A 24,356-nucleotide genomic window follows, 5' to 3' on the forward strand; every position below is an offset into this window, starting at 1 on the left:
TTCCCAATTTTTCCTCAAAATCTAATCAGCGGTAAAAACCAAAAAAAAAAAAAAAAAGAGAGAGAGAGAGAAAAAAATGAATTTATTTCGGTTTCATACCGTCAGCGTTGATTGGGTAGGAATATTAATGTGATTTTTTAGATGACCTATTTGCAAGTGAATCAGAACAGCGCGTGTTCGCTTTTTAACAGTGGCGAGGCATGAATGATCGATTATCGATATTTCTCCATTTGAAATTATGGTAAAGAATCGATTATCAAGGTGTTTGTTGCAAACATCCTGTGTATCGATCCTTTTCAATAGATGTAACTGGAAGATTAATCGATACATCGCGAAACGATATGCTGGAGCACATATACTGCAAAATATCCTCCGAGTCTCACAATATTTTTTTTTTTAAAAAAATTTCCAACCTCCGGATATACCTACTTTAGGTAATACTAAAAGCCAAGTGACAAAGTTTCATGCACTGTAAAAAAACTATTTGTTACGGCGTAAAATATGAAATGGAAAAAAGACAAAATTTGGGTTAATGTTTTTGTTGGGATCCGACATGTTACCTTGAAAACGACATGATATAGTTCTACACGGCGAATGCCATAAATGAAGGCTTGGGCGAAACTTCGTGACATGAATCCAATGGAGGTGCGTGAATGATCCATTATCGATATTTCCCCATTTAAAGCTACGGTAGCGAATCGATTATTAAGGTGTTCGTTGCGAACAACCTGTTTATCGATCCTTTTCGATTGGTTTAAATGGCAGATCAATTATACACCACGCCGCTGGACATGACACTTCGTTTCAACTTCTCCAGCCATTATCAGAGTGTGCTTTAAGAAAAATATTCATGGTCCCGATGAACTTGATTGATATAAACTCGCGTGAAATATTCCATTCCTTTATTTATGAATAGATTTGTTTAGTAAAAACTTAAATTTAAGAATAAAGGGTAGCACGAAACATTAGATCAATGGTCAACTTGAGGTCGTACACGTATACAGTAAGGGTGAAAATACAAGATAGAGGAAGAAGCCCCCTGATACTTATTCCTTTACTTTCTCGCTCTGTTGTTTTGCATTTTTAGCGTCTTTAAGATCAATAATCAACATTATACAATTCATGACCGAAATAACCTGTATTAAGGGGTTAACTTCGTCTCAATATCGTGAACGGAGAGTTTATTTCAAAACTTTGAAGACCCAATCCGCATCTTCCTTTGGCAATCAGGATATGACCCTGCAGCAGAACATCAAATCCAATTTTTAGTTCGAACTCATTAATCAATAGTTAGACATCATAGGTTCGAAAATACTCGAGTGGAATGGTTTTAACCGCTGACATCTGTCGAATAGGATTTGGCTCGTTAGACGTAAGGGCGTATCTCAGTTCTCACCTAAGCCTTTTCGTCCATATGAACTGCATTTTGCATTTCGGACCTATAAAGTCTGGCTCTTATGGAAAAACACTTACGTGCATGAGGAAACTAATGGCACATACGTTGTTTTTAAACCGGCTGGAATCTATAGGTCCAAATTGCAAAATTTAGTCCATATAATTTCATGCATTTTGGGGCTCACGTTGAAATAAGGGTAAGCCTTTACCTCAGAAGAGCAACGAAGAACAAAATAAAAATCAAATGAGAGAAGAAAACGTCTTACGAGTAGTCGCAAGAACTAGGGGTCGAAAGATGCAGTTTTTTAATCGATTCGATCAGAAAATCGATTTCCAACCAAAACTTCCTTTACCTTCCTCATTCAGTAAACAGAGGAAACACATTACTAACAAAATAACGCTTTATATGAACCAACTGCTATTCTTATCCGAAGGATAAACTCGGCATTTGAATAATGCGTCTACCGCAAAACAATGGTAGAATGGAGGTTGGGTTCGGACCCAACATGCAACTATTTTAACCTCGCAGTGGGCCGGGTTACATACGCTCAATTTTTCAGGCGAAATCTGAGCTCAATTCAAGGCTTTCGCGATAGGGTAAGAGCGTGCGGGTGCAATTAGTGTTAGCCTCGATTGTGACGTCTGTTTCCGTCAACTATTGGGCTATGTAGCAAAGATTTGAAATGTGATAGTAACTAACATGAGATGCTCTCCGAAAGACGAACTCTGCATTTGATGCACTGAGCGTAAACCAATGGAAGAATACGCGACATTGGATTTGGAGACATTATGCAGCTTGTTTAACTCTGGCCGAGTGGGCTGGGGGGTAGGCCGGGTTGCATACGCTGAAGAAAACTTGTACCGACCCTACTGCGAGATCTGTGCATCACGAGCGCGCGTGAGCCGTGGCCAGATCTCAAATTTCGCCTGCAAAATCTAGCGTATGCAACCCGGCCCACCGCGGAGTTGAAATAGTTCCATGTTGGGTCCGAACCCAATTTCCGTTCTTCCATTGGTTTACGCTAGACGCGTTGTTCAAATGCCGAGGTTATCATCCGGCCGACCGCGCAGTTTATAGTTTTATGTAGGGTCCGAACCCAACTTCGCACATTCGATAAAAACACAAAAACATAGCCCGAATATACGAACGAAGAAGGTGAGAATTAAAAAATAGGTAAACTAGGCTAAAAACATTAAAAAACGCTAAAAGGCAGGACGTTTCGAGCTGTTACCAGCTCATTTTCAGCTACAAAAACACAAAAAAGCAAGTAAAAATTGAGTGGCAACCTGACCCCAGCCGTTACTGAGCAGCAGTTACGTGATAACGGCTGGGGTCAGGTCGCCACTCAATTTTTTACTTGATTTTTTTGTGTTTTTGCAGCTGAAAATGAGCTGGTAACAGATCGAAACGTCCTGCCTTTTAGTGTTTTTTATGTTTTTAGCCTTGTTTACCCCGTTTGTAATTCTCTCCTTCTTCCTTCGTACATTCCTCCATTGTTTTGAGTTCAAATAGCGTTCCGTTATCTATGATGTTTAAAAAAAGGCTCAGATGTGAACGAAATGTTGACTGTAAACGCTCCTAGTTCATTCACCTGAAACTCAAACTGATAGAAGCGAAAGTGACACGAAGCAAAATGCAAACTTGCAATTTTAATGTAGAATCAAAATGAAATCTGGAAGGTAAATGGTGAATAAAGATTCACCAACGTACTTTAAAATTTGGCAATAGCCGACGTGGCTTGGTTCCTTTCTGCCTAACGCGGTCAACGTAAAAGTACAATTTTACAGGGATAAAAGCCTATTGTCCCCCCCTCGCATATCGGTGTTTTTTCTCAGCAGAGCAGTATGTAATTTTAATTGCAAAAATGATTACCTGTAAACCCCAGTCACTTTCCACACTAAACCGGACAATCCAGGCGTCTGAAACAGAGAGGAAATTCGGAGGTAATAATTTACGTCTATCATATTATCATGCATTCATAGGTAAGGGAACTATCAGACAAAGATTCAAAGTTGAGTTCTTGATAATAGATGTTGATTTTAATCTGCGTCTGTGAACGTTTCGGGAAAAAACCATCCAAAAGTGTCAAATCAACCGCATACGCGGTTCATACTAGCGATTCAAAAAACATACTTTCGAGAAAAAGCTATTCAAACTCCTATAACTGGTAAAAGTGAGCTATAATGACTGTCTCTTGCTCTGATTTTTGTATCAAATTGTTTTGTTCGGTGGAGAGTTTTGGAGGTGTCACCATATCGGGCATCGCTCAAAAATTTCTCAAGCGTCGTCGCTCCAAAAAGCCGTTTACAAAAATGGTCATATCTCGTGAGCAAATAAATTCCATGCAAGGCATATGTACATCGATGGATGTGAAATCAAACAAACTATTGACTAGACGACTTTTTATTCGAACAAAAAGTGTGATGCTTTGAGATAATTGCGGTTTTGTAAAAATTGACGAATTTAAAAATCGAAATATTGGCAACAGTGCATTTTAAAATTGATTTACTACGAATACATATTTACATTGCGCATTTTTACGATTTAAACGAACGTTGGCTTGATTCTTGAACAAAATTCTCACCTTTTTTTCGATGGAATTTTAAGGGCTGAAAGGAGAAAACCTTCACTAATAGTAAAGAGTCTGTTGAGGGGGTTTACTTTGTCTCTGATATGTGTTGATTCTCGCAACTTGCCAGCATTGGATTTTGTTCATTTGAATTACTTCAAAACGATCGATATTTATGAAGGCACCGTCTTTCATAACGTCGATTATTCATAATGAATTTAAATAGAGGAAACACAATGTTTAACAGTGGCGTGGCGTGAACTGCGATTTATCGATTGTTATGCCGTTTAAACCTATGGAAAAGGATCGATAAACAGGGTGTTCGCAGCGAACACTTTTATAATCGATTCTTCACCATACGTTTAAATGACATAACAATCGATACATCGCAATTCACGCCACGCCACTGATGTTTAACAAATTCCGATGATCACGAAAGGTCGAAACTCACAATGATCTTGTGAAAAAATTAACGGAGAGAAGGAAAAATACTTTAGAAGGATAAATATAAAAATTATAAATTAACGGAGAGAAGGAAAAATACTTTAGAAGGATAAATATGAAAATTAAAAATGAATTATATGTTGAAAGAAAATACAAAAAATACCCGTATATTGACCAACAATGACACCAGCGTGATTGATCTTGCTCACTTCGTTGGTGCAACCAGGTGAATCGTAAACCCCCGAAACGTAGTGCTGGAACGGAAAACAAGTGGTTTCATAGTAAACTAAACTTATAAAAGAATATTTTACCCATGAAACTATTTACAAAACCCATCAATTTATATAATGGTTGAGAAGCGGATTTGTTTTTTTAACCGATTTCCGCCTTGCTTCTGAGTCGTAAGTTGTATTCTGTTGTGGTAAGGAAGAGCGCAGTACAATCCTTCAGACATTGCCAAATTCCCATTGGCAAAATACGAATTTTCAGGGATAATCTGTGAAAATTTTATACCAGTTTTTCTCAGAGTTTCATTCGCAACCAGATCTGAAATTATCTGAAAATTTCAAGAGAAAATATCCATAACTTTTCTTAAAAATAAACATTTAAGTGGAGGGAATTCGGTAACTCTCAAATGTTCATACGGCTGTTTCCCCTTAGCACGGTAGCAATACAGTCAGTTGCTTGGACATCGCTGACGGACACAACACTGCGCACTGTGCCGATAAATCGCCTTGCATGATTCAACTATTCGTGCTCGACGGTTAGCCATATTGCATGTAGAGAATTGAAGGCGCTAGAAGGCTCTCCTCTCTGCACTCAACACTCAGCGTACATATTGGTGCAAGTATTCATGATTGACGGTTGGCAGTGTTGCATATGCGGAAAACCGAAGGCGGTGTTATTTTCTGAATGCATTGACATTAACAAAACATAACTATATTTTACTATTCATGCGAAAGAGATAGCCTTGTTGTACAAGGCCGTATTTGGAACCGCTACAATTTTCAACTAAGCCGCTTCGAGTTTAACAGAGAACCACCAAATTGCATTTGGTGGGGGTGGTTTTTAATTAATCCTGTCACAAATTTTCTTCTGTCAAAAATTCAAAGTTGAATTCAAAGTGTCGGGTGTGAAGCTAGAACCGGCTCGCAACCGGTTCTCGGCTAAACTCAATAAATTCAAGTCCACGAAATGGAAACATATTTCATTAATCATGATTCAATGATGAAAATTCATTTCGAAGTTTGTAGTTAATAGATTAAAGGGATGAGGGCCATGGGGGCAAACTTGGATGGTAGGAAAAAGACAAAAAAGGAGAAGAGGAAAATTACCTTAAAAAATGCATAAGCAGGAGAAAAAATACAAGAATAAGAATAATAAGAATAAGAGGAAAGAAGAATGAGTAGAACAGGAAGAATAACATAATAAGAAGTAGCAGTGGTATAGAACACAAGAGACGACGAATAATTAGAAGAAGAATAAAAGGAAGTAAAAGAAGAACTAGAAAGAGTAGAATCAGAAGAAAAAGATACCATGAATAAGAGGAAAAAGACCGAAAGGAAGAGGAATAAAAAGCAAAAGTAGTAGAAGAAGAAAAAAGTCGAAGAATAAGGAAAATAAGTAGAAGAGAAGAAGTAGAAGGCAGATTCTCCGTTTTATCTTTCCGCGTTGGAGTCACTCAATAAAAAAAAAAAAACAAGCGGGAAAGTTCTAATACTGTCGTACTAGAAAAGCGCTCAGGTGTTAGTCAGTGTATTTAGTGAAGAAAGGAAGTATAAACTCCGTCGACTTGGCTGGGTAATGGAAATAAAATATCAGCTGATAGCAAACAAAGGTTACCAAGGAAACCGTAAACGCGTTTTTTCGTTTCCCGAAAATGATAGTCACCGTTGAGCTCATCAGGCGCTTTTTTTTTTAGGCTTCATTTGAGTTCAACGATCAATTTCGATAAGAATTACTCTACCGCTAAGAAATTGTCTTATAGACAAACGATCGAAACTACCTGCGCATTACGTTAAAAGCATAAAATACAGTTTTCACAGCTTTATTTATTTCAAAAATGGACCCCCCCCCCCCCCCCCCAAAGCCTACACATCGATGAGCTGGTGCGCCATTTAAACGCATTAGCACTAGTATACTAGTACTCAGAGGCAAGTCGAAATCAAAAAGCGCTGCCTATCGGCTCAGGGCTTAAAAAAAATTCCCACCTGGAGTTCTAATGGTGCGTAGAGGATTGACGGGAGTGGACTGTGCTCCAAGTGCTCCGCTAGTTGATTGGCTCCCGGGACATCGGTGTAGTAATTGAGCTTCATGTAAGGCCCTATAAATGATTTGCATCTCCCGTTCCTTGCCATGTAGGGGTAGGAGACAGCGCTCGGAACTCCGATCTTTATCAAATAGACAATGGCGTCTCTCATGTCACCACCGTGACAGCCGTCGTTTGTCACAACGCAGTCGATCAAAGCTGTTGACATTCCCGAACTTCAGTGATAGGAGACAGTGGCGTAGCGTGCTTTGCGATACATCGATTAATACGCCACTCAAACCTATGAATAAAGATCGATTATCAGGGTGTTCGCAGCGAACACCTTAGTAATCGATTCTGTACCATAGCTTCAAAAGGCGAGATATCGATAATCGATCATTCACGCCACGCTACTGATAGGAGATGGTGTGACAGGGATTCGCGGTTTCGGTTATTGTGTAAAATTTTGCGAGAAACACAATGTGCCACTGGTTTTCTGTAGAATACCTACAGTGGAAAAAGAAACTTATTGGATCTAGAGTCCAGACTCTTGAAAACATTGACAAGAAAAAATACGCTTGATTCAATCGGATTTTTGCTTGAATCAAAACGAAATCCGCTTAAATTAAGAGGCTTGGTTCTTGATTTAAGCTAGATTCTGATTGAATCAAGAGTACTTTTTCTTGCCGATGTTTTTAAGAGTCTGGACTCTGGATCCAATGTGTTTTTTTCCCCCAGTGTACACAGGGAGATTATGGGCCAAAGACAAGAGATCCTCCGCTAGTATCTTGGCAATGGTGGAAGCTTTTATACTTTCGGGACTTCAGCATTCAACTGCTGACTTACCTACATGATTGATGTTCAACAACGTGTTGACAGTTTTCTTTTCCAAACAAGCCGAAGTTTGGGAAACTTGTTTCGTTCATGACGTCACCCGAAGCTCATCATCCACCATGTAGGTAGGTCAACAGCCGAAAAAAGAGTGATGACTGTTGCTTCCTTATAATTGCTCATAAGGAACTGTTGAAACACCACTTTTTTGTGCATTGAGAGTTTGACTGGACGTATGGATTTTCAACGTAGTGTGGGGGATCCCCCTAGTAGCAAGATTCACTTTCCCTTTCCTAACAAACGTATAAGGAATTAATAACGGTTATATAAGCACCATTTTAACTAAAGTTTATATATCGTGTATATAAGTTTTATATAAAATGCCCATGAAAATAATTATTCATATTTTCAGAAGATAACGTTTATATAAAATTTATATAATTGAGGAAGGGTTTTTATAAATTTTCTTTATACGCATATTATCCTTTTGCTTAATTTGCTTAATATAACTGTTATATAAATGACCTGAATGACCTTAACGTAAACCTATCTCATTTTCATGAATGATGATGATGATCCCATTTCAATGAACACCCTCGACTCTCAGACTGCGTGGGATAGGTATTATTAGAAATATTAGTGGCTCCGAGACGAGTTAAAAGGGAATAATTCGGCATACAATCCGAGGAGCCCTGTTAAAAATATATTAAAAATATAAAAAATTAAAATTTTTAAAATAATATTTTATAATATTTTAAGGTATATCATAATTATTTTTGTAAATATTTTAAAAATATTATTAAATATTATTTTAAAAATTTTAATTTTTTTTAAAAATTTTTAAATTAATATTATAAAAATTTAAAATAAAAAAAGGAAATGATAATAATAATAAATAAAGAACATAAATACATCGACATAAATTCAAACTAGAAAAAGGCCCAAATAATTAAAACTGGAAAAAGACGCAATTATAAAAAAACATTAATATCGTTTAAAAAGAGAGAGAGAGGGGGGGGGGAGAGAGAGAGAGAGAGTTAAAAAAATGAGAGTTAAAAAAAATAGAGAGAGTTAAAAAAAATGATAGTTAAAAAACATGATAGTTAAAAACATGATAGTTAAAAAACATGATAGTTAAAAAAAAGAGAGAGAGCTAAAAAAAATGAGAGAGAGTTAAAAAAAATGAAAATGAAAAAATTACATCATGAAATAAAAAACAATAAATAAATAAATAATAAATAATAAAGTCTGGTAAAATATCATAAGAATCCGTCAATAAACAAACATATTACGGACTCAGAGGCCTGCGATAGTTAAGAGATTGAATTTAGGGGCCCACCTATATCAAGCCTGGCTGGTCTGGTGGTAAAGTACTGGACTACGGATTGCAACACCATCCCGAGGCGTGGGTTCTAATCCCGACTAGGACGGCGCGGATTTAAGGTAAGTCACAACTCTACGATGATCCACCACCTGGTAGTAACGCATATGAAAACTTGCACACTTCATAACTAGAGTGCGCTACCAGCCAGGAAGAATAATGAAAAATTCATTTTATACACTGTTTGAATTTGGTTATATAACTTTTATACTAAGGGTTACATAAAAAGCGTATCAATAATGTAAACTTTTAACTAAAAAACTTTATATCCATTACATAAACAATGAATTTTCTTTAGCTTGTGGTTATTTAAGGTTTATACTTTTAAAAACAAATTTTTTATATAACTCTGCTACTAGGGGCCCTCTCATTATGAACTTAATTTGAAACTTTTTTGAGCTTCAGAGTTCATTTCAGAGAAAACCACTAGCGCCGTCGTGTTTCTGGCGAAATTTTACTTAAGGCCAAGTATTTAAAAGCAATTTTCCGTCACATCATGAGCTAGAGCTCCATTCATGTCATTTTTAACAGGATTATCTTAGAACGAGATTTGCTCTAATCGGAACAAAATTTACTGAGCTTGTTGCAAACTTTTACCACAGCAAAAATAAAAGTTATATTTGAGAGAAAATAACTTAAATCTCAAATCTCAAATATCAAAAAAGAAGAAGAAAAAAAATGATTGCATCTGAAATGATTGAAATCTGAAATTCACTCCTATTTGTACAACCTGCTGTGTAAAAGATTTGCTCATTTCCGAAATTATTTCCGCTTCAAAAAAGACACTACGTGAAGAAATAATACGATACAAATGAGCCATCCCAGTTTCACAACTCAAGAGAAGCTGAGAATGGCTGCCATCTTGTGATAATAAACAACACAAAGAAGTAATAACATATTACATAACATGATTAATGTTGTTAAATGAAAAACAATAAACAACAAGCGTACTGCATATAAAATGTAACTCGGAAAATAGGAAGGAGAAGATTTCGAAAGAGTGTAGGTGATTTTCACGAGAAATCTTGCTTTCGCCTTGCAAATGTGCGCTCAGATATCTTACATAATACTTAAAATTTCATGAAATTTAACGGATAACGTTGATTTGTGTTCAGCAATTAAGGATTAATCGGGGAAAAACGACCCTGTTGATTTGGTTTGTGCTGATTTTGTCAGCAACACAGGCCTTGAAAATTTGTGTAATCCCATGTATGAACACCAACCAACAAGGGCCAACACAACCACCAAAAACTGTTGATGGTGTGTCCCATGTTAATACCAGCTGCATTTTGAAGTAATAACCCATCAGTATACAGTTTCATAGACTAACCTTGTTTCGAGAGTGAGGTTATGTAACCTTGAACTCTGGGTAAGAGGATTTCCACAGCACCGAGGACGGCAAATGCCCAACATGCACCACATTTCCTTCCGTGCTGGTTCTAGAAGCAACATTTTTTACGAACATTTATGGAAATATGAAGTTACTGAAATATGAAGTCAAGAGGAAATCAAGTGTGTTTCTCTGACTGATAAAAGCAAGGTGGAAGAAACCGAGGGTGGCACTATCGCGGTAGAGACATCATAAACCAATTTTTCAAATCGCGATATCCCGGTTAATATTGAACGTAGAAAGTCACTGTTTGGACTGATATTATTTGTTTAGCATTAGCTAGTCTACAATAATCGAGCATCAAAACACTATTCTGTGATCAACGAAACTGACTTATTAGCTTTATGTATTGCAAATTCACGGAAAAAATGGATTGCTGATTTACGTAACAAATGATCATTTGAAGTTGGCAACCTCGAATTAGCCCTATGTTAACAATGTAAAAGCAACGTGAAACAATCAAAATCATGAGCTGAAAAACGGGGACTCCGCGAGTTTAAATATTAGAGCCGAACACAGAGCGGAGCGGCATGCGCACTGGCGCCTACAAACCTAACATGGATACTTCACGCATTGCGTAATGCGTGAGGTATCCCTGTTAGGTTTGTAGGCGCCAATGCAAGTGTAGCGCTGGTTACCCTCGCCCGATGCGCCGCACAGAGCGGCATCCTTATGGACGAAGCGGACAAAAATCGGTAAAAGACACTTAACTTTAAGTAATAAAGATAGCACCGAAATAGGAAAACCCTTTGGCACTATCAAAGTAAAACACTCGAGGAATAAGGAAATGATATATCTCGGGATTTTTTGCGTATTTTTCAAGAAAAATTCATTTGAAGTTGGCAACCTCGAATCAGCTCTATGTTAACATTGTAAAAGCAACGTGAAACACCCCACCTTCAACTTCAAATATCTCTGATAGTCACAAAAAGTCGCAAGATATTTTCGGTAGATTTGAAGTTGGATATCTGAGGATTGAGGAAATGTGAACCGCCCGGAGCATTTTGCGTTTCGAGCGAGAAATCTTCATTTGAAGTTGACGTCTTTTTCCCGTGTGTTTCTTATGGACCAGTGATTCTCGACCCATTTCCCACCCGCTTTCTACCCAAATTTGAAGTGGTTTTGAGCGAAAAATTTGAAAATGAACCATCAATTTGAGTCAAAACTATCTTCAAGAAATAAATTAGATGTCGAGTTGTGAATGTTTTATTTTCGTCCACTGAGGGCCGCACTGTGCCTTGATGAGCCGTAGCTCGAAATGCGTCCGCCGATACCAAAGAATGGAGATGTTGCATGTGTGAGGAATTTGCGATTTGACTGTTGATTCTTATGTAAAAGTTTGCGAGAAACACGATGGTGCCACTGGTTTTCTCTGAAATCAACTCCCAAGCTGAAAAAAAGCTCTCAAGTTGAGGCCAAAATGGAGGGAATATCCCACCCTACCCCGAGAATCCACCTCTACATCAAGACAAACTCTCCATGCAAAGATAGGGAGCAAATACATTAGCAGGGTTGCTGTGTTTTCAGTTTTGGAGTCCCCGAATAAAGTGGCAGCCCTGTCAATGTATTTTCTCCCTATCTTTGCATGGAGAGTTTGTCTTGATGTAGACGTGGACTCTCAGGGTAGGGTGGGATATCCCCTCCATTTTGGCCTCAACTTGAGAGCTTTTTTTGAACTTGGGAGATGATTTCAGAGAAAACCAGTGGCACCATCGTGTTTCTCTCGAACTTTAACGTAAGGGCTTTTTCTCCACGAGCCGTTTCACGAGATTTGTCCCAGGGAAAAATCCCACTTACGAAGTTGGGAAAAATATTGAGTTAATCAATGTTTTTCCCAGTACCAAGTATGGTACTTGTACCCCTATGACCTACTGAGAGAAGAAGAAGAAGAAGTGAAAACGAATCGTGCGATATTTTATTCCCTACTCCATTTTAATGTTTGTTTAGTTACAATAATGTGTCTAATTGTCAATTGAGTGCAATTATTATTTTAATCCCGGTTATATACTCGACTTTAACTAATTTATCTTCCCGCGCAAACTAGTCGCAGGACTGTATGAGCCCCGTCCCGTGGAGACGGTAACTGGGAAAAATTTCAGAAGTTCCATTCCTGCGATTCGAACTTGGGACAAATCCCATGAAAACGTCCCGTGGAGACAAGGCCTAAGAATCAACAGTCAAATCGCAAATTCCTCACACATGCAACATCTCCATTCCGTCATAAGATTTTTTAATCATTTTTAACTATGAGCTTCATTACCTGAGATTCAGTCGGCGGGTAGAACGCAGCCGGGATCCGCCAATCGAGAGTGGGGCCACCCTGGGGGTCGCGACCCACTATCCTCCGTACGAAAGGCCCCGGGCTCCAAGATGGCGGAACCGATTGACCTCGTGAACTCCGTGTCGAGCGCTCTGACGCGCGAGAGCTCCGTTCGGAGGGCGCCGGCGAGGGTGAGCGGCTCCCTCTGTTGCTCCTATCGCCCCTGCTGCTGCTCCTGCTGCTGCCCTTCCGGGAGAGCGTCATTTTGGAAAAGGCGTTCAGCATCCGCGGCTGCAGCTGTTGGTTTTCGTCCGGCGCGGGGTTGAGCTTCAGGATGCCCATTTCGTCCTGCCATTCTTGACCTGTCAACAGGATTGAGGTATTCGAGTGTTAGTTGGACGTATTTCTACCAAACAGACCTATGTGCAGGTGAGAAATATGGGGTGTGCTGTAGAGAGCTGCATAAGAAACAATGTAAAAGTAGGCGTGATTCCTTTTAAAGAATTGGAAAAGCAGGATTTTGCATTCTATCAAAGAGACCTATGTGCCAACTGAATGCGGGATATATGAGCCGCGGGCATGGCAAGAGAGCGTTGTGGACAGGGCTCATGAGTTAAAGCGCACCGTCGACGAGCTCGTCGTCATAACGCGTATCGTTCGTTGCCGCTGACGTCACTGGCGCTTTATTATTCTCATTCACTCTTACGTAAAGAGAACTAACGAGCACACCCCATATTTCTCACCTCCATATAGGTCTGTTCGGTAGAAATACGTCCAGTTGGATTGCATTTTGCAAAAAGGAACCAGGCGCATCGCAATGTTGCTTAAATTGTGCAACTTCTTTTGTCTCGAAAGAAAAACCTGATTATCCATTAAGTTTCTATTTTACTCGCTAAGAATTGTAAATTTAAGACAAAAATTATAATGTTAATTTCACATTTTTCATGGTTTTGGTAATTTTATTGTAAAGGATGAAGTTGCACAATCTCGGCACCATTATAATGTTTCTGGTTCCTTTTTCCAAAATGCAATCGGCAAAGTTGAACTGGTTCAACTTTGCCGTTCAAGTATTACGCACTTGGTGACTCCAGTAATGCACGTAACGGGGGAGGGGGGTTGAACCAACGTTAAGGTGCGTTACAAATGGGGGAGGGAAGGGTCTAGCCCAGCGTTACGTAACCAATTCGAGACGGGGGAGGGGAATTGGAAAAACTTTGCAAAAAATTGAAAATTTCGACCTTCCCGAAAGAATTTTCTCGTAAATTGGGTGGGGAATTCAGGCCTGCGTTACGTACTTTAAAAGGGGGGGGGGAGTTTGAAGGGCTGCGTTACAGGTTAACACGGGAGATTGGGGTCAAAAATCGGAAAAAGTGCGTTAAGTAATGTTTGAACAGCCCCTTACAGCAAAATCGTAGCTTTGCCTTTAAAATCGTTGTTCTCAGATCGTCGTTGGCCATCTCGGTTTGATATTGGATTCTGAAGATTGGCGGTGACATTTTTTGTATTGGAGGGTTGGTTGCCCTTTTAGGCCCTAACATGTCCGTACTTGCCACAGCTACGAGTTGATCACATGTAGAATCCTGTCATTTATCATAAATTTTTGTCCATATTCGTCGACAAATAATTTGAAAAAACAACGATGAATTCCCGAAAATTTTACAATTTGAAAACTTTTGGTTTTTAAATTTCTTTAAAAACAAAAAAATCTCATTTCGTCTCATAGACCACGAGCCAGCACTCCGGTCATTTCCCATCGGGACATCCTGTTGGGTACTCTCTCGTCACACGAAGTTCAAATATGCATAATCAACGGTATTGTTATGCTTGAAGCTAGAAATACAAGTTTTTTTTTTTTTTTTTTTTTTTTTTTTTTCAATTTTTGACGCAGTAAAGAGCCTCCCCAAGAGAGGCCTCTCTCCATTGAAATTCCGGGAATTCGTCAACAATATGGAGCCTCATGCCGCGGGAGAACCGTCCATTAGAAGTCTGCTTCACTTTAAAGCTGGTTTTTTCTGTGGGCAAATTCACGAGAAGAAGCACGCACGTCAAAATAAAAAAAAAATTAAAAAAAGAGAAATCAAGAAAAAAAATTTACAATACGCGCGGATGCAACACTTCCTGTTTTTCAGTCTTTATGTAGGGGAAAAAACATTAATTAAATTGCTTCCTTCCATTCCACGTTGTGGGTTATTCGCACCTCAGTATTTGGAAGCTTTTTGAGTGCCTCACTCCGAGAGTCACGCCTCCCCTAGCATGACTTCCACGAAGTGTGCTTTAGCTTTTTCATCGGCATAATCGACATTTTATAAACTCGGCGATCTGATTCAGACTATAAGGGAACGATAATTGGGTTGACGATGTGAATATTCAGTACTTCTGGGAGGGCTGAAAATTAGGTTGAATATTTAAAAATAGTATATTCTTGCAAAAAAAACTGATTTTAAGCGCTCACTCGATAGGCAGGCGCTTTTTGTTTTCGTTTTGCCACTAGAGTTCTTCTATAGTAGAGCGCTAAAGCGATTGAATGGCTCGCCAACTCACAAAATCATGACCGACGAGATTCCCAGAATTTTCTTTTTACTATCCAAAAATACCCCCTTTAACGTTATGAAATATAAATTATTGTAATCTTCCGTCGCATTTCTAAGGTGCAATGATACAACTATTTGAACTCTCCGGAATGCGTAAGGTATCACGCCGCATTTGAAGGTGTTTTCAAAACAACCAAGTTCCGCTATCCGGATTATCGGTTTGCATAGTTCATATTCTTTTGTTATATTCCGTCCTACTTGTTTATTTTTAATCCTCACATAAAAACCACCCATTGGCTAAATACAATGCCATGTGGAGCGCACTTCAGCTATGCATTCATGACTGCAAAAATGTTAATGGAAATCGACAAGCCCCGCGTGTATGAAGGATATTTCAATTGTGATCTTCCGTCGCATTTCCAAGGCGCAATGATACAACTATTTGAACTCTCCGGAATGCGTGAAGTATCACGCCGCATTTGAAGGCGTTTTCAAAACAGCTAAGTTCCGATACCCGGATTATTGTTTTGCATACTTCATATTCTTTTGTTATATTCCGTACCACTTGTTTATTTTTAATCCTCGTATAAAAACCACCCATTTGCTAAATACAATTCTAGCTAGAGCGCACTTCAGCTATGCATTCACGACTGCAAAAATGTCAAAGGAAATCGACAAGACCAGCGGGTATGAAGGCTATTTCAATTATTATCGGATGAAATAAATAACACGCTCGGAATTTGTTTAGCCGGGACGTTTATAGTCATTTTATTATTAAGGTGATTCGATGGACGCCATATTTTGTGTCAGAACGGCATGCGATACATCGCATCAATTGGTTCCATTTTTTCAGCTACTTTTCATTTTTCTCCAATTTTGAGATCGCAAATCTGTTGTCAAGAGACTAAACCACTCACTTACTTACCAATTTTAACAAAGAAATTCAACGTAATAAAGGCGTGGTTTTTTCAGAGAGAAAACATCGCATTCAATACTTATATCGAAACTGCACTCGAATGCGATATTTCCTCTCGAAAAAAACCACGTCTTTATTACGTTGAATTTCTTTGTTAAAATTGGAAAGTGAGTGCTTTAGTCTCCTGACAACAGAATTGCGATCTCAAAATTGGAGAAAAATAACGAGTAGCTGAAAAAATGGAACCAATCAATGCGATATATCGCATGCCGTTCTGACACAAAATATGGTGTCCATCGAATCACCTTAAGTTTGAGAGCCCATGGTATTGAGTTCTTTTATCCGAACTTTTTTCCACCAGTGATAATTTTTTCGGAACCTTTTAAAATTCGTCTCCCCATGAAACAGCTGTTGCGTTACCGTTGCCACAGAAATGCAGATTTTGAGCCGCGCCTTTTTGTTTCAACCCTGTCCGTCCTTGTGATTTGTGTAACTGCTAAGAGTTTATTTAATACCTACGTATTACAGCTTTTCCGCTTGTTTTCCTTTTGAAGCTCCTGGTTGACTTTTTTCAAATCCAGATATCTATACTGTAAGCTCCGAGACCTCCTAAATTTGCATATCTGCAGGTAACGCTTAGTTTCAGCGTTCTACTGGGCCGATTTTCATGATTTTTGCGACTATCAACGGGTGATCGGTGATAGTCCCTAAATGAGCCCGCTATAATCAGAATTTAAAAATAAGATCTATGTTTTTTTATACAGAAGTCGACCAGAGAGCTTAAGAAGGGGAGCAAAACTTGAAATTCCCGCCATTTTTCATTGGCGGGGAAAATCGCCGTATGAGCCCTTAGGCGTTGCCAAATTTACCCTGGCAAATCACTAATTTTCAGGAAAATTTTTGAATATTTGTCTGCCAATTTCTTAGTTAATTTTCTTTGTGATTTGATCTTCATCCGAAAATTTCAAGAAATAATATTCATAATTTTCCTTAAAAATAAACATTTTATCGAAGAAAATCTGGCAACTCTCGAATGTTCATACGGCGTTCTTCCTTATCACGGCAGAAGAGGTGCCGGGATAAATTGGACAACATTTTGCAATTAGGAACTACAATATCCAGCTCATCCATAAAAACGGCTTTGCACATAGGAAAACTTATGGTACATGCGTTGTTTCTAAGATCCAGAATTTGTGGTTCCGAACTGTAAAATGTGGTCCAGTTCCTAGCCACAGTCCGAGTTTGATGGTTGGGGCAAGAGTGAGTAGAGACTGAGTGAACTCAGAATTTCTTCGAGGGGGACTGAAAACAAACCTCTATTCAAAATACCTATTCAGATGTTATTTATACTTACTGGTATAATCCGTGAATGGCCCGACACCGAAAACGACATTTCCTCTCTTTGTAGCCATGAGTTTGTCGATTACAATCAGGTTCTGCTTGAATATGTCAAATCGCCTTAACTCCTCCGTCGTTGAGGCGTATTTTTTCTTATAGGCTTTCTTAAACGCTTCAAATTGTTCTTCTGCACTCATGCGGATGACTTTCGCCTGACATACAAGAAGAAAAAAAGAGTGCAGTATGTGATAGAGATCTCAACAGCACACTTCAAAAGTAAAATAAAATGCGCCACTTTTGTTTTTTACCATTATTACCTCTCTCGGTTTCAGGACATTTTGTCAACGATTTTTGGTCCGCGCATCTTTGTTGTCTAGTAGTTTATGCCCATACGTAAAGTAAGCAACGGCGACTTGGTTCAAGCGTTATATTTTAGTCGGTATGTAAAATTATATTGTCAATATGGAAATGAGAAATTCAGAGAGAAAGAGGTATTGTTATGGTTGCTCATTTTCTAAATGAAATGTTTTTACTTTTATCTCTTTTTGAATCATCTATTTAAATTGTCATTGGTGAATATTTGGTTTTATTTCTATCCTTAAAATATTCGATGTACAATATACCTTATATGTGTATAGGTACTTTTTTTTTATTTTTTTAATTTTTTCTTTACGAAATTATTACTTCATTTTGAAAACATTTATATTTTTGAAACGTGACAAATATTTGTAAAACCTTTTCCAAGCGACATTAATCTCAATAAGCCGCAGTTGTGCCGACAGAAACTGCAGAAATGAATCAAAGAGGGAAAAAACCAAGAAGCACGCAATCTTTAGTTTTAACCCATTTGTACATCGATCTTTAGGAGTCAAATACGTCAAATTTTGAGCGTTTCGTTGCGTGTACACCGATCGCTGCAGCACAATAAAAGCACAAAATGTAAAAGAAAAAATTGAAGTGCTTAGGAAATCATTAAATTTGACACGGAACCACCAATATTTAAAAAAAAAACACATTATATTATTGTTCTCCTTTGATAAATTGATGCATATTTTTTCCCCATCAATTTAAATGAGAATAATCAATGCAGAGTGTGGTAACATTTCAAAATCATGAGTTACAAAACGCTGACTATGCGAGTATGAATATCAAAGCCGAACAGAGCGGAGCGGCGTGCTGCCAGCGCGAGAGGCTCACTGGCACCTACAAACCTAAGTGGATACTTCACGCACTGCACAATGCTTGAAGTATCCACTTAGGTTTGTAGGCGCCGATGCGCGTTCCGCGCTGGCCGCCGGCCCGCCGTGCGGCGGCGCCTGAAACAACTATTTCACAACAGAGGTGTTGCACAGTATTATAGGAAATTGAACGTAATAAGAATGACAGGCATCCTTTAAACGTACAGATCTTTCCTCGCAAAATAAATCAAGATACTTATCGTACACAGGAAAAATCTAAGAGCCTTTAGCTGGGGCAAATATAGAGGTTTATCCGGTTCAGGTATAACAAGGTGGGAATTTCTTGAAAGATAATTAAGTCCTGTTACACCATAGAGGTGTATAGAGTTTCAGTGAATTTTGTCTCATGGAATTGACGCTCCACCATTTTTACCGAAACTCTCAACTATATATTATTCTCCGTTGGACCAAACAGACAAAACAAAAAAACAAGCAAACCCTCATTTTTCCAAGACATTTTATATTTTCATCCAAAAAGGTCATGAGCAATTGTACTTTGTATTTACATGTGGGCCAATTAACCTTGGGTCTCAACTGGCACGTGGACCAAAACTCCCGTGCCGAAAAAACGCGTGGACGTAAATTACTGGAAAAACAGATGCGCGGACAAAAAATCGTTGACGAAATGTCCTATAACCCTTCTCTCCCGCACCAAATTAAAACCTCCTGGGCAGCGACTTCAAACTGTTGTTTGAAGTCAAACTGTGTTTGTTGAAACTTTTTGCGCTACTCAGAGCTCAAAAGAAGTCAAAACGCCTTCATTTTCCCTGATATGTAACACTCATCTTCCGAACACGAACAGTTTTTAGACGCTATCTTCCAAATGAAAGTATGTTCACCAACCATCCAATCCTCTGGATCATTGCGTTAAATAGAGACTCGTAAAGCGTGTTCATAGAAAACATTTCTCAAACCAGATGGGCCCTGCTGAGAGAAGGAGCTGTTGAAAGGACGGCTATGAGTTCTGCCCATAGCCCTGCTCTCTGCGTTTAAACTGTGAACATTGTATTACTAGCTTGAAAAGAAATTGTGCAAAGCTGCTATTATCATCCTTCATGACTGCATTTTTAAAATGCCTTTGTTTATAGTAACTCTCAGTTAACTTTTTCTCCATCAGAACCACCAAAAAGGCTTGGATGATTGGTCAAATTTTTGGTTAAATCGACCGACACCTTTGGTTATACTCTGGAACATCTGAGTGCAAATGAGATGATGCAAAGAGTGGTCTGCTGAACGAATCTATCGTGCTAAGATTAAGAGTAAAGATTACACAAATTGAAAGTTTTTTGTAATCTTTGATCGGCCCATTCTCAAATTCCTTTCTCCGTTCCTTCTCTTATTCCGTTTGTTCCTTGCCGTGCCCGTAATTCCTCGGCCCATTCCAGATTATAATCTTTGCAATTGGTGAAAGTGTAATATTTATTCCCGTTCGTGACACTGAGCTCACATTGACTTAACTCTCAGTATAAAGGGACTCCAAGTAAGGAGAGGGTCAGTAAGAATATTGTTTGGCCGTAAATTCTTCTTTGAAACATCGTCTTGTCATTCAATTAAAATTATTTGCTCATTGACCGCCAACGGGACAATTTTTATGGCCGCGGAGCGCCCCGGGGGTTGGGCCGCGTAGCGGCCATGCGGTGGAGCCCCCTAGTTACCCAAAAAAGTCGGTTACTTCTTCTTGCCGTGTACATGTTCTTACCTCAATCGCTTCCCTCACATATCTTCTCTTGGACTTGAACGAAGACCAAACGGACTTCTGAATGCAGAGTTGAGCCTCATAAGGTTGCAGATCCTCGTAGTTGAACCTGCAAACGCATTTCGAGTCCCGACATGCTCCGCGAGCCCAAGGAACGTTGAGCCATGGGACTCTTCCCCAAGAGGTGTTGCATTGCATGTCACAACTACGTATGTCCGGAGCCGATTCATCACACACTCCGACAGATTGAGCTAGACGAGAAACAATTTTTTTTTTTAAAAAAAAGAAAGGGAAGGAATGCGAAAAATCGAAGGCAAAGAGGAAACGCGAATGGATAATCCTGACAAAAACTGATTGCTGTGGACGTAAGCAGGGTGACGTGAAACGTAAGAAAGAAATGAAACATTGGAAATTTGAGTGAAATATTTCATGAAATTTCGCGAGGCTCACTGGAAAAAAAACACATTGGATCTACAGTCTAGACTCTTAAAAACATCGACAAGAAAAAATACTCTTGATTCCATCGGATTTTTGGTTAGATCAAGAATCAAGCCTCTTAATTTAAGCGGATTTACTTTTGATTTAAGCTTAAATCTGATTGAATCAAGAGTCCTTTTTCTTGTCAACGTTTTCAAGAGTCTGGACTGTAGATCCATTGTGTTTTTTTTCCAGTGCTGCGTAATATTTCATATTTTTCAGGAGTCAGAGTATGCAACCCGCACTTAGATACACAAAAATAGAAGGTCACAATTTTTACATTTTTCGAAACATGATAAGGAACCGGTATTTTTCAATATCTTGCATAAATTACTGAAATTCCATGAAATATTTCTTGTGAAATTTCAAAATTTTATTTTTAATGAAATTTAGCCACCCTAAACCCACGGGGCGTAAGACAGTATGTTGGAGGTTTTTTTTGCCAACGCGCGTTGAATACAAAGCGTAAAGCTGAAAATTTCAATTTTTCACACTTAATAAATGTTCTAAAAAAGTCTTTCTATGTAAAAACGAAACCAAGGATAACCATTGATTTTCATGATTTCATAGAATTATTGGCGATGTCTTTTAAATTCATGTCCAGGTCTCCATCTTATTCAGAACTTCGCATTATCTCCAATGATGATTTCTATCATCATTGATCTATTCTGTTTTGACTTCAAAATAAAGTTAAAAATTTCAAATCTCACTTACCTTTCTCAGAACATTAAATTCCAAGAGGGCTTGAAATGGAGCTTATAAAGTTATACGAACTTGTATATATTGCATAGGTGCTTGGAAAGATGGCGTGTCAAAAAGAAACCAAAATAACAGTTACAACCATTTGCAACTCGTGCGTGACATGAATTCACGATTAAATAATCTATTTCTATCCTGATGCTAAGAAAAAACGCCGGATGAGTATTCCGATGTTGCCAAATTTGTTTCGAAAAAATATACTTTCTTTGTGAAAATTTATATTTTTGAAACCCATTTTTCTCTGTTTCAGGTCCATGTCAGTTGGTTTCCTTTCGCAGAGCACCACCTAAACTGTCACTCCTGAGAGGGCAGCTTTTTTTTTTATTTTTTCATTTTTTATTTTTTAGAATTTGTGGCGGGTTTTAGCATCCACGGTTTCCTCTACTTTCCAGTGAATATTGAATTCAACGGAATTTTTTTAAAAGCGTGAGCTTCGAGTGAGTGTCACGATGTGACACTTCGCTGATCACGCTGAATGCAGTGATCACGCTGAAATGCAGTGATAGGAGTCATTAGACTGCATTAGGTCGTCCTGCATTGACGTGAAATTGTTTTTTCGATCGAATATGTGCCGTTGTGACGGCAATTTTTTTGTGTGCATAATTCGAGAATTTCATAATTTTGACCTTTTTTTGCGTATGCTTCGGCACTTAGCTCGGCCTGCAAACCATCTAGGTTTAAAAATAAGTTCATGGCGACACGGCACTTCGGGAAACACAGAGATGTTACCAAGAAATAAGGGGAATGTACCAAATTTCTTATTATTAGTAGCTTAGAAAGTGTCAGTCATAAATAACCCCCAAAATTAGGAATCTGATATTAAGTGACGTTGGTAAAAATATGGCTAAAAAGAGATATTTTGATTTTACGGAGGGATTCGGACAGTATAATTATTCAACATTGTTTGAGTCTGAGAGCAGTAGTAGCAAAAAGGAAAAATTAGAAAAAGTAACAAAAAATGAAATGTTTTAATGAATTTTGACTCGCGCACAGTCAACTTTTTGAAGTTCCCGACAGAGTCAAAATTCGGTAAAACGTTTTAATATTATTTTATACCCTTGAGTCTTTCCTCTGTATAAACTCATTCTAAAAGGAATACTAGGGGGAGTGTGACACCTGCTCAGTCGAGACTGATTTTTTCAAAAGTCGTTTACGCTTTTTTTGAAACTCATTCACTCGAATAAAAAGAGGAGTGAAAAACAACCAGTGAACTCCAACACAATGTGTTGATAAGGCGCGTCATAGACTAGTATATATCAACGTCCTTAGTTTTCATTTACAGAGATTTTAGTATAGGTATGCAGCACACAAAGGGAATTCTCGATCCAACGCTGCGAGGTCAACCACGCACCCTACTTTTTGGACGGCCCTCGGGCGAAAAAAATTATGAAGGCGAAGCCATAAGAGAATTTTGTAGGCATTTTGTATACGTTTTTTCAAAATCTCCGCTCCATTTTATTTTATGGGAAAGAGAACTAATCAACGCTTGACAATTTGCCAGTATATTCTTCACTCCCATTAGAAAAATCAGGAAGGTTATCACGAAATTATGTTGAGTATTTGTGTATCAGAAAACTAGCAGTGAACTCCAACACAATGTGTTCATAAGGCGCGTCATATAGACTAGTATATATAGGTCGATATACCTATTCACTCCCTGAATTTACAAATCAAGTCCATGAGTGAATATATGTGAAAATTAATATGCTTCAGTCATTCTGGGGTTGCCTTTATTTTTTCGTGAATCATACTTGTTGTCATTATCAATCCCAAAATCCATAAATTTTCCTTAAATTAAACGAATTGACGTAACAAATCAATGTTTGTCTACCTCCTGACATGGGAATTGAATTCTACGTGTATAAATACTTATTTATCGATAAATTGAACTGGATAAATGTGTGAACAACGATTAGCAGCACGCGGCAACATCAATTTAACAAGGAAACGGCAAAGATTAGGTGGGATTTTAGCTTTCTAACGCGACAAAGAACCTCAAATGGCCCATTAGAGGTCTGAAAATGTTAGTGTTTCTGGACTTACCTCTTCTCCAAGCAGGTTCAATATTTTACGGCACATTATCAGCGGAGACAAGTTATCATTATGTGGGGCACTGCAATAAGTACTGCATATAATTGTTTGTCAGGAGTAACGACTTAAATTTGTTGGAATTTGATGCGAAAACATACTATGGCACATTTGTTGTTAAAAATTATAGGATTTGTCGTATAATTTTCTGCTATCTGTCGTTTCTAAATTTCAAGCAACTGTACATTACCACGCGCGCTCATGAATTCTTCCAACTTAAATTTAATTTAACTGAAATGTAACTTAAATTTAAGCATCTGAAGTTACCTTCCTTGGCAAACTACATATTCAGCGCGCACTTCACACACTGAAATATTTAGCGTTATAATTTCACGATTGGACCAAATGGATCCCATTTAGCAAAAAGAAACCAGCCTGATCACAGTGTTTTCAAAATGTTGCCACTTCTTCTTTCCTTATAAAAATACTTAATATATGAAGGGCCTGGAGACAACGTGCATAAGTGCAATTTTTCCTATTTCGAGAAAGACGTGTTTGAAATTTCGAAAAGACATGGATCCTTAAGGCGGAAAGAAAGTTCGGATTGACATTTTGATGCTTAAAAATTGGAATTTGGGAGAATTTCTCACAGAATATGCATTTTAAGACTGTATCTAATTGAAATCATCAATAACTCAATTTCTTTCATAAACTGCGCTTATGCACCTTGTCCTCCAATCCCCCCTATGCACAGTATTAAAACGTACAGTCATTTTCCTTCAATATTAACAATCTTTTGATGGAAAGTAAAAAGTATCTGCTATCCTGGATTTTTGTTTTAAAATTATGAAGAA

General features: G+C 38.2%; 1 protein-coding gene across 1 annotated transcript; it reads right to left on the reverse strand.

Annotated features, from left to right (window-relative positions):
- Positions 1-921: 921 nt before the first annotated feature.
- Positions 922-20,483, reverse strand: LOC109039211 (uncharacterized). Its single transcript, XM_072304529.1, has 8 exons — positions 20,242-20,483; positions 17,321-17,516; positions 12,520-12,881; positions 10,200-10,308; positions 6,620-6,876; positions 4,573-4,663; positions 3,269-3,315; positions 922-1,239 (listed from the first exon to the last, which is right to left on the reverse strand). Exons 1-8 carry the CDS (start codon positions 20,434-20,436, stop codon positions 1,150-1,152), a joined length of 1,347 nt encoding a protein of 448 aa, XP_072160630.1. The 5' UTR covers positions 20,437-20,483; the 3' UTR covers positions 922-1,149.
- Positions 20,484-24,356: the final 3,873 nt, after the last annotated feature.

Source organism: Bemisia tabaci, chromosome 9 (genome assembly GCF_918797505.1).
Source record: "Bemisia tabaci chromosome 9, PGI_BMITA_v3".
NCBI classification, from domain to species: Eukaryota; Metazoa; Arthropoda; class Insecta; order Hemiptera; family Aleyrodidae; genus Bemisia; species Bemisia tabaci.

What these genes read in the sequence shown, in the direction of transcription:
- LOC109039211 (XM_072304529.1), bottom strand. Translation starts at nt 20,436, where the DNA reads ATGCAATGCAACACCTCTTGGGGAAGAGTCCCATGGCTCAACGTTCCT. An exon ending in GCCATTCACGGATTATACCA is followed by an intron (nt 12,882 to 17,320) that starts GTAAGTATAAAT and finishes TCCTGTTGACAG; the next exon opens with GTCAAGAATGGCAGGACGAA. An exon ending in CATTGTTGGTCAATATACGG is followed by an intron (nt 3,316 to 4,572) that starts GTATTTTTTGTA and finishes TCTCTGTTTCAG; the next exon opens with ACGCCTGGATTGTCCGGTTT.